The 9738-nt window shown below is 41.4% G+C and overlaps 2 protein-coding genes across 2 annotated transcripts in view; both read left to right on the top strand.

Annotated features, from left to right (window-relative positions):
• The window catches only part of LOC134844386 (cytoplasmic dynein 2 heavy chain 1-like), a 495494-nt gene that overhangs the window by 297762 nt on the left and 187994 nt on the right, over positions 1 to 9738 (top strand). The window lies entirely within an intron of this gene.
• Positions 2235 to 9738, top strand: part of LOC134857267 (putative uncharacterized protein DDB_G0286901) — a 9056-nt gene continuing 1552 nt past the window's right edge. The window contains exons 1-3 of the mRNA XM_063873653.1: positions 2235 to 2299; positions 2620 to 2758; positions 5221 to 5388. Coding sequence (XP_063729723.1) covers positions 2235 to 2299; positions 2620 to 2758; positions 5221 to 5388 — 372 coding nt within the window. The remainder of the gene's footprint in view (positions 2300 to 2619; positions 2759 to 5220; positions 5389 to 9738) is intronic.

Below are 9738 nucleotides of genomic sequence, written 5' to 3'. Positions count from 1 at the left end.
AAAAAAAAAACAAAGGGAGCGTCCTTGTTGCGGAATCCGCTTACAATGCACAAAATGCACAGTTTGGCCTCATAATGGAAAAAAATCAATAATAAATTCGTATTCTCGGTAATACAAAATTCATCGGTAATACTGCTAATTTCATCCAAAATTTGCTATTGAACAAGTTAATAAACTCGCCAATATTCAGCTCAAATAAACAAGTTGGCGCAAGCTAGCCACAAGAACCGGTCGGTAATGTCCATGTCCTTGAGGCAAAAGTCCTTGCTCTTTTTCACGGTCAGCCTTAATCAAGGCTGAACCGAATTAGAACCAAAAAAACTGTTAAAACGGTCAAATGGGGCTATAGCCGCTCGGGTCTACATATTTTAAGGTCTGCGTATGGGGAGACTCGAACCCGGTTGACCAAAGTGAGAGGTTTGTCCCTTGGCCGCTTGTTCATCTGCCCTCGTTTTATATGCATTTGTACTCTGGTTTTATAAGCATTCATACTTTTGTTTATATTTGCGTTGCAACATCCTCCCTCTCTGAAGAAGGAAGAACCGGAGCGAGCTTAACGGTCGGCCGAGTGACTTCAGGGGTTATGGTCTTAACAAGGACGGATCGGGCGCAACCGTCCTGTCCGCAGTTTAACTTGACGATTCGGGCGAGAGGTTAGTACACACGCGGACTATCGGGCTCAATCACCCACACGAGATCGCCTGTCTTAAGTGTGGAGTCAGAATGAGAGTGCCACTTGACACGCTTATTCAGTGAGGGAACATATTTTCGAAGCCAACGAGATAAAATAGCGTTAGCATACGACTGCGCTCGCACGTACCTTTTCTTGTGGTAGAAGTGCTCCCCATATAAAAGCGAAGGAAAGCTTGTGGCATGTTGTCCAAGCAAAAAATGTTTTGGCGTTAAAACTTCTAACTCACGTGAATCAGTACTACCGGAGTGATTGGCCTCAAATTCAAGGCCTGCTCAACTAAGCAGAGTGTTGTTCCTAACACCTCTTCGGTGATTCGCCTACTGCCTAGTATATCATAAAGCACGCGCTTGACGCTTCGGACGAGGCACTCCCAGGAGCCGCCATGATGAGGTGCGCCTGGCGGGTTAAATTTCCAAGCAACATGTTTGTGTGCAAAAATGGTTGGAGCCATGCCGTTCCAATTCTTGCTGCAGGCAAGCAATTCCTTTTCCACACCAACAAAATTCGTGCCGTTATCCGACCAGATCGACTTGGTGTACCACGACGCGCAATGAACCGTTCATTGCCCTTGACACAAGAATTAGTGTCCAGATATGGTACGATCTCAAGGTGTTCAGCTCTGGTGGCGAGGCAAGTGAAAAAGAATCCCCATCTTTTTTCAGTGCTTCTGCGAACCGGAAAATAAAGCGGTCTAAAATAATCCACAGCCGTATGATTAAATGGTGGTTGCTTATATCCGAGACGTTCGACAGGTAAATCGGACATAATTGGCTGGATGGTACTCGCTTTGCGTTTACTGCTCTTTACACATTGATTTTTGATAGACCAAAGTAGTCGACGCAACCCAAGTATTGCATATTTTATCTTTAAAACGGAGCGCATGTAATCTAAGCCTTGGTGAAAATAGTTATGATGGAGGCTGCGGGCCAACAAACGAACTAGAATATGTCGGGCGTCGAGTAATATTGGATGCTTAGCATCAAACTCGGCATATTAAGCGCACGATTCGTCCGGTGGAACGAATGATACCAGCGGGATCTATAAATGGCGAGTTTGTGGCAATTTTACTACTTTTCTTAATAGTTTTGCTAGTGGTGAGTGTTTACAACTCAACTGGGAAAGATTCCATCTGAGCAAGATGAATTAGTTTGCTTTCCGCAAAATCAAGTTCAGTGGGATCGGTAATCTGCAAGTCCTTACCGCGAAAATGCTTATGTGAAGGCAGCATCCTCAACATAAATGCGACAACTCTTTAATCTCTCGTAAAGGAACTAAACAATTCCCAATTGAACCCATGTTCGGTAAATTTGGGGGATGTGACATCGGTGACGAAGGAAGGCGATGTCTCTAAGCAATTATCGACATCAAAAAAAAGAACCCTTCAAACGAATTTTATTGATCACACGTTCGTCGGGTATAAACGCCTAATCAGTCGTCCTGAGAATGCTCGGACATATAACCCAGCTGCTATCCTTAATGGCTATCAGGTGGATCAGGCTATCAAGGTACCAGTATCAGGTGGGTTATCGCCGCTCAGAAAATGGTGCCACTCACCTATGCGTGTCGATTCGAGGATTTCGCCGACACGGTTAGCGACGAAGACAGGTAATTTGTCACTGGAGTTTAGCCACTGCAAAACTGTAGTATTATCTGCCCACATGTAGACCTGATTAGTTTTAACGGTAGGTGCTTTCAGTATATCATCTTTCAGTCGAGTGAGGAGCAGAGAAGCTTGAAGCTCTAGCTTTGGTATAAATAGCACTTTCATGGGCGCAACGTGAGCTTTTCCAAAGATGAAGGGTATTAGAGTTTTGTGCGAACTCGAGAGTCGCGCACGCAAAAACTCAACCGCACAGAAAACGTTCTGCGAGCTATCACCGAACATGTGGAGCTCAATTGGATCTACAGGTTCTGTGAATTAACAGCGGGGAATATTCAATTGCCCTAAGAGAGGGAGACCGGAGTGCCACTCGAAAAATTTCTTATGTCTTCCCGCAATTCGTCATCCCAACTCTGGCCACAGATTTTCCAAAGATCTTTAAGCAAAAGACAGGCCCTAACTGTGTATGGAGCTACTAACACAACATGGTCCAACACAGAAGAGACGAAACTCGAGAGGACGATTAACGCCTCTGCTAACAACCAATGTGTCTTTCACATGGTCCCACTTAAAACCTTATATGTGTGATGAATATTCGGCACCGTTACTTTTCTTTAATGGGTGGAGACGAGGTTTCGCAATTCTCGAAGTTCATTGCTTAAAAAAATTGTATCAGTCTTTTCGACAAATCTAGTCAAAATAAATCCTCCCAACTTGAGTAATGAAACCAAATCACGGCTATTTTTAATTGCATAGGTAAGGTCCTCGAACGAATCCAAGTAATCGTCCATGTAAAAGTTTTCGTTTACGAGTGATGCGGCCTCGTTTACGAGAGTATGTGGACATATTATCAGTTGCTGTTTTTCGCAACGCAAAATTTGATCGCGGGCGAGGACTCCTGCCTGGAGGAACATACCCTCTATATCCGCGGAGACTGAATGCCATTGTGAACGGTTTCAGAATTAAGGATGGATAAAGCATGTTTATCCGCGGTGGAACGGCTATCGACTTGTTTGAACGCACCATAAGATTCCAGCTCATACCAGGATTTTATCTTGTCAGTCAAAGAGGAATCTTTAACAACACACTTGAAACACGAAGAAGTAAAACAAACGGACGGCGGCAACAGACCAGTTACGACCCAACCTATGGGTAGGCGAACGGAACATGGTGAGTTTTTATCATCTCCCAAGATGAACTCAATGGGTCTATCGGCGTGGTAGTAGTCTTGTCCTATAATAACTTGAACGTCCTCATAAGTATTTTGAGTTGGTTTAATAGGTGCTAATTGTGGATATTTATTCTGCAAATCAGCAATATTGACTAATTCGGAACCAATTCGAATGTTGTCTTTAACATATGCACACAGAGGGAATACGAAATCACTATTATTCGCCTCGGAGGAATTTGTAAACTCTCTGAGTTTCAACAACTGTGTTTGAATTGAAACCACTAATTGACAAGTTAACGAGCTCGCTCATTAAGCCGAGATGGTTAACGAGTGGAAAAGACACCCAAGAGTGAGTCGATGCACTATCACAAAGAACCAACGTCAGGAGACTGGTTACATCCGAGTTCACACCAAGTGTTGCAATCGGCAACAACTTTTTAGATGATTCAATTTCATGTACATCACTAACAGCTGCGTGGGTGGAAGTGTTTGTATTCTCCTTGGACTTGTTTGCTCCAGCCTTATTTGAGTCATTCAAATTTTTCTTACGAGAAAAGTTTTCTGGGCTAAATGGAACAAGAAAATATGTGTGCTATTGCAATCTGGCTTCGGGCATTTTTTAGCTCTAGAACATTGCAGGAAACTATGATTGCCATTAAAGCAAGCGAAGCAAAGTTTTTGTTCAGCTACATATTTTGCTCGCTGAGTAGCATTCTTTTTCTTGAAAACAGCCCAATTCCACAAAGCATGACTACCCGTACACAAAACGCAGGGCGGAAACTTGGACTTATCCTGTGCTTTTTTTAGTTACCTTGCTATTGGCTGCAAAAACTTTGGTTATTTTTGGCTTAATTGGTTCCTCGTTTTTTGCCTTAGCGTTAAGTACACGTAATATCTCATGTCCCTTGGCCTTTTTTTTCAAACAGTTATTAAAATCTAGGAGTGTTGGGTGCAGCCAATTATGCCTAACAGTATGCATTGACCAAGCTTCCTTGAGGTTAGGCGGAAATTTACTAACCGCTTGGTTTAACAGGTTCACACTCTTCAGTTCATTGTTAATTGACATTAATTTAAAAACTGCTACGAGGCCAGATATGGCAGAGGAGAAATTAATGACATTTTTCGAAATGTGCATCTTAAGTGGAGAAAAAGTTTTTAGCTTATCAAGATGCGCACCAACAATAGCGTGTGGTTGCCCAAACTTCCGTTGCAAGGTGGCCCGTGCGTCCTTGTACATAACGCTACTATAACCAAACTCCGCAATTGCTGTTTTTGCTTTGCCTGTGACCAGTGTTTTTAAGTATGTCAGTTTCGTATCGTCTGTGAGAACAGCGGAATCAACGGTGGACTTAAACTGACGAAACCATTCGGGCCAATTTAACTGGTTGCCAGGAAAATGATCGTTGCGGCTGTGCATTAACAATTCCGCCAATTCACGAGCAGAGAAAGGTCGATCCGACGAACAAACTTGGTTCGGATTAGGAAAAGATGGTGCGTAGTCTTCGTTGACTGGCTGATAACCAGTATTTCTATTAATGACAAAATGCGGAACATGTAGAGGATTAACTGGTGGAGTAATAAAATACACAGTCCAACCACTAGTATAGGGGACGGCTGTGTTACACGGTGGGGTAGCAATTGTCACATTAGAAAAAACGTTTCCAGCCTGACAACACGGAACGGGCGTGACTATTGGAGTTGTAGCGGCCAATCGCCATAAGTTTGCATGACTTGTGTAGTAATCGTTGATATTAGGTGACACAGTTTGCGGTACAAAGGGAACATAATGATGCGTCTGGACTGGCGCTGCATGGCAATGATGTGCCGAAAGGAAAACCGGTGGTGGGTTTACTCCAGAAGATGAAAAGTCACTACCAGCAAATCCAGTTGACAAAGAAACAAAACCAGTACCGGGTTGTGCCGGTAACATTGGGACAGTTAATGATCCGGTTGCCTGTTGGCAAAACCACCATTACTTATGTTTGAACTCTTAATCTGCAAAGGAACAGCAGACGGCGTTGGTAACACGTGTGCACTAGCATGCATTTTGTTAACTGGGAATGAAACAGATGGAACAGAAGCTTGCAATGGCAAAACGTTTGCACTGCCAAATAGAGGCATAGCCCAATTTCCATGACTATGGGTTCCAGGGTCACTCAATAATGCGTGCTTGTGGTTATGATTATTACTTGTTAGATGTTAGATGCATGAACGAGGTTTGCGAAAGTCGTCAGTTCTGACGAAACTGTTACAGGAGTGAAGGCCAGCAAACCTAGCGCACTAGCACTGTCAGGCGGTGCCTGTGAACCAACGGAGTCTACCCAAGCATTATTCCGATCGGTTGCAACTTTTCAAATAGGTTGACATACTCCTGTCGAGTTACTTTCCGCTACCTTCTCGCTAACCTCAGATGATTTATCCTCAATTTCAAACACTTTCATTTCCATTTTAATCAGTTGCTTTTTATGACTTTCAGCCAATTGCTTTAGTTCCAGCTGCCTTTGTTCGAACTTAAGACGATCCTCTTGCTCTTTGAGCCTTACAGATACTTGATACTGTCTTTCCAGCTCCTCGTGGCGTGGTTTTACTAAAGCTAACTCTTGCCGCTTCTCACTTGATGACATAGTGTGAACAGTCGAGGTATGACGAGAGGAAGCAGATTTATCAGACATATGTGATTAACGTTTTCTACTTTCCTTAAACTCATTAGAGACCTTAGACCTGTTTCCAGATACTAGAGCTTCTAAAACTCTTGTTTTGTGCGAACGTAAGGATGTCTCAGACCTAGTTTGTTGTAAAGGTCCCTTGCTCCCTGTAACGCCGGCTGCTGAAAATGACGAAGGTTCAAGGCTCATCTTGTGACTCGTTTATCGTTCATTTCGGTTAGTTTCTTAAGCCAAATTTCTAGCTGAGCAATAATTTTTTCAGAGTTTTTCGTTTTTCCTGCTAAGCTAATTAACTGCTCAATTACGTCAACAGCTTTTTCCAACGCAATTTTACATTTGTAAACAGCATTATCAATTTTTGCGGTGCGACTATTGTTCTCAATGCACTCAAGTAAAAATGAGTGGCCTTTAAGCAGCTCTTGTTCTCATTTTAGACAAATTTCAAATAACGTTTGTATCTCGTTCTGGAATTTTTCGTCCACATTTTTCCACAAATTGACTCTAATTTACGGATGCTCACTAAATAGAAAACAATTAGTAAAATGAGATAATGTTTTGATACGTAATTAAATTGACATTAAAATATCAACAAAATTTTACAAGATGGATGAACTTGACGTCTCAACGCTTCTACCTGAAGCCTATTTTTATAGCTTTTCGAGCTATGAGTGATCAGCGGATCCGCTTCCTATGCGTCTTAAGGATGTTAAGATTAGCGCTAAATCCTTAGAAGTAGGAGAGTCGTTAACTCTAGGGAAAGAGGCTGGTGAAGCTCTTTGTACTTCTCAATTAGTACGTAGTCCTTAGCCTTAGTGATAAAGTCTTTGACGACGTTCAGAACGAGAATACCTGTTGAAACTAAACTTTCCTCTATATCCTCGTTTCCGTTCCGTCTACAGTTACGATCGCACAGATATTTGTCCCATACCTTAATAACAAACTGACAAGTTTCTCACTACTCAGCTTGCGGTTGTTGTTGCTGCGGTGCCTACTTATCGAGATATTAATGGCGTCGTGACAAATTACAAGGTCGTTGCGGTGAGACAAGTAGTGATGAAGGTAGTACTGTATTGTACTCTGCGAGTCCCTAGCGTTTAAGTTCAAACTTAAACCTAGCTTTGTAAAGCAAGTAACTTTGATGCGCTTCTGGGACGAAGCGGGAAGTTTTCGAAGAGCGTGATCCAAGGAACTAGCTCCTAGAAGGAATATTATACACTTAAACGACCTATGCGACGTCTATGTTACGCTGTGGTTGGAAAGTACCAATGGTGTTGGAAAATTGGAGTAAACCTGACGATGAAATAATTCATTTAACCCACTTAATATCACCATACCTGACCACTCAACATTAGTGTCAAGCAACGAAGTCAATAATCGGACTGGCAAAAACGGCTTTGATACACTTGAAGCGAACTGGCTTTCAGTTTGACCAAAGGTGGGTGGGGGATCAGGCAAATTGGTTAAGTTCGAAAAATACACGCGGAAAAAATCTGAGGATGAAAAAATTCAACCTAATTTGCCTAATATTTTGCTACCAGACCAACTAAGATAAGCGGGTGTAGTCTTACAGCACTGTTTTGCAGAATTCTGGGGACGTTTTGAGGATTTTTTGAGAATTTTTTTTAGTTTTTTCACAAAATTTTCCGGAAAATTTTGATCACCTGGTTCGAGTCATAAACCAATCCAAAAACTAGTTAAGTACCTGTTGTCTATGATCCGATTTCACGGATTAATATGCCGTTCACATTTATCCTAAAATTTTTGGTATTGAAAAAAATGTCAAGTACAGATTGTAAGATATTTCAGTCCAACGGTAGTCACAAAAATTACCGGGTGCTAGCTTGCGGAAAAAATTATAGCATATATCACATCGTATACAGATTCATAGCACAAATGGAAAGTTTTAAAAGTTTTGAATCATTTTTACAGTTTTTGATGATTTTGGAGAATGGCGTCACCGGGAAAAATCCAAAAACTTCGGGTGTCGAGAAAATCACAGCTGCGCTTCGATCAAAAGTCAACAATCAGGAAACCTGAACAGGCCTCTATGTCAGCTTTCGGCTAGCAGCACACTTTCGGTCAACTGGACAGTCGACCAACACTCTCACTTCCGACGAATTTCGTTTAAACTGCACAATCTGACATTTTTTGGCCAGTTCGCACAATCTGACGCTTTTCTTCCAGCTGGACAGTATGTTAAAGTTCGGCCAATTCGCAGTGTCTGATAATTTTTATCTAACTGTGCAGTCTGGTACTACTATGATAGAGTGGTCCCTCGAAAAAGCAACCATGATAGACAGGTCTTGCATGCATTTCGCGTCTTATAAATTTGAAAACTAGTTTGTTTATAAATTATTCATTTGATAAATCTTGCAAAATATGTTCAGCCAGAAACTTTTCAGATTGAAAATTGCAATCACACTATTGTTTATATATTGAAATTTGCTCGCTTTACTTTATTTTACGGTTTAACAACCATATAATTGGGTTGACTTATTTGTCATCAAAACCTACTACTGGCGGTTTTTTTTAAAAAAAAATTTCAACCTTAAAATGGTGACGGGAGGTTTTAAGAGATAACAAAACATGAAACTTGTTTGAAAATATACTGCTACATCTTTCTGAAAGGCGTAATCATAATTATTAAACAATTTGAGAGCTCTAGGTGTCTTATTCTCAAGGGACCTGGTTATTTTCATCAAGGGACCACTCTATCATAGTAGTTCCTGCAGTCTGACAACTTTTGCGGTTTTTAGGCTAACCGGACACTCTGTCATGAATTTCGAAGTTTTTCGGCCAACCACACAATTCGGCCTGGTGATCACTCCGACGATTTCGGCCAATCGCACAGTTCGGCCAACTAAACACTTTAGCCCGATTCGGCCAATTGAACTTCAATCGGACAACTGCTACTCGACCAACTGGACGAATGCGAGAATATGACGCTTCACGATTTTGCTGCACTTCGTGTCGTTGTCGATCCCAAACTCGTGTCCCTTGTGTCGACCGACTTCCTGTCGTTGTCGGTCCCTTGTCGTGAAAAGAAAATAGTCGTGGAGAGAAAGGCTAATTTGCTTATCGTCTATTTTTCTAGGCCCGTGTCATTCGCTACTAAACTGTAGAATTTCGGGGGGGGGGGGGTAGGCAGTTAGACGATAAGCAAATTAGACGGATGCTACAAAAACGAAATTAGACGGAATTTATTTTTTACAGATCTGGCATTTTACAGATCTAGACGAAAAAGCTATGAAAATGAAAGGGCCAACAAAATTTTTTCTTAAGAGTCAAGTTTCACAAATTCAAAAAGAACTGTCAAATCCGAATATTACAAGAGAGTTTTGAATTGAATAAATTATGCATGATTGACTTGTAAAATTTTTGGCTATACCGAAATTTAACTGATGTCAACAAACAATTATATTTTTCTTGCGCAATTTGTCTGCAAACAATTTTAATCTCTCTCTCACTTTCGTCTATTTTCTTACAATTGCAGTTTTGCAAAATCGCCTATATTCCTTTTAAGTACCGCCGTCTAATTTGCTAATCGTCTAATTTCGCAACCCCCGAATGACACTGATGTGATTGCTTGAAAGAAAGTAAACAAAAA

Source organism: Symsagittifera roscoffensis, chromosome 1 (assembly GCF_963678635.1).
Source record: "Symsagittifera roscoffensis chromosome 1, txSymRosc1.1, whole genome shotgun sequence".
Classification (NCBI taxonomy): Eukaryota; Metazoa; Xenacoelomorpha; order Acoela; family Convolutidae; genus Symsagittifera; species Symsagittifera roscoffensis.
The sequence above is the reverse complement of the archived record's forward strand: the minus strand, read 5'-3'. Positions and strand labels throughout refer to the sequence as shown.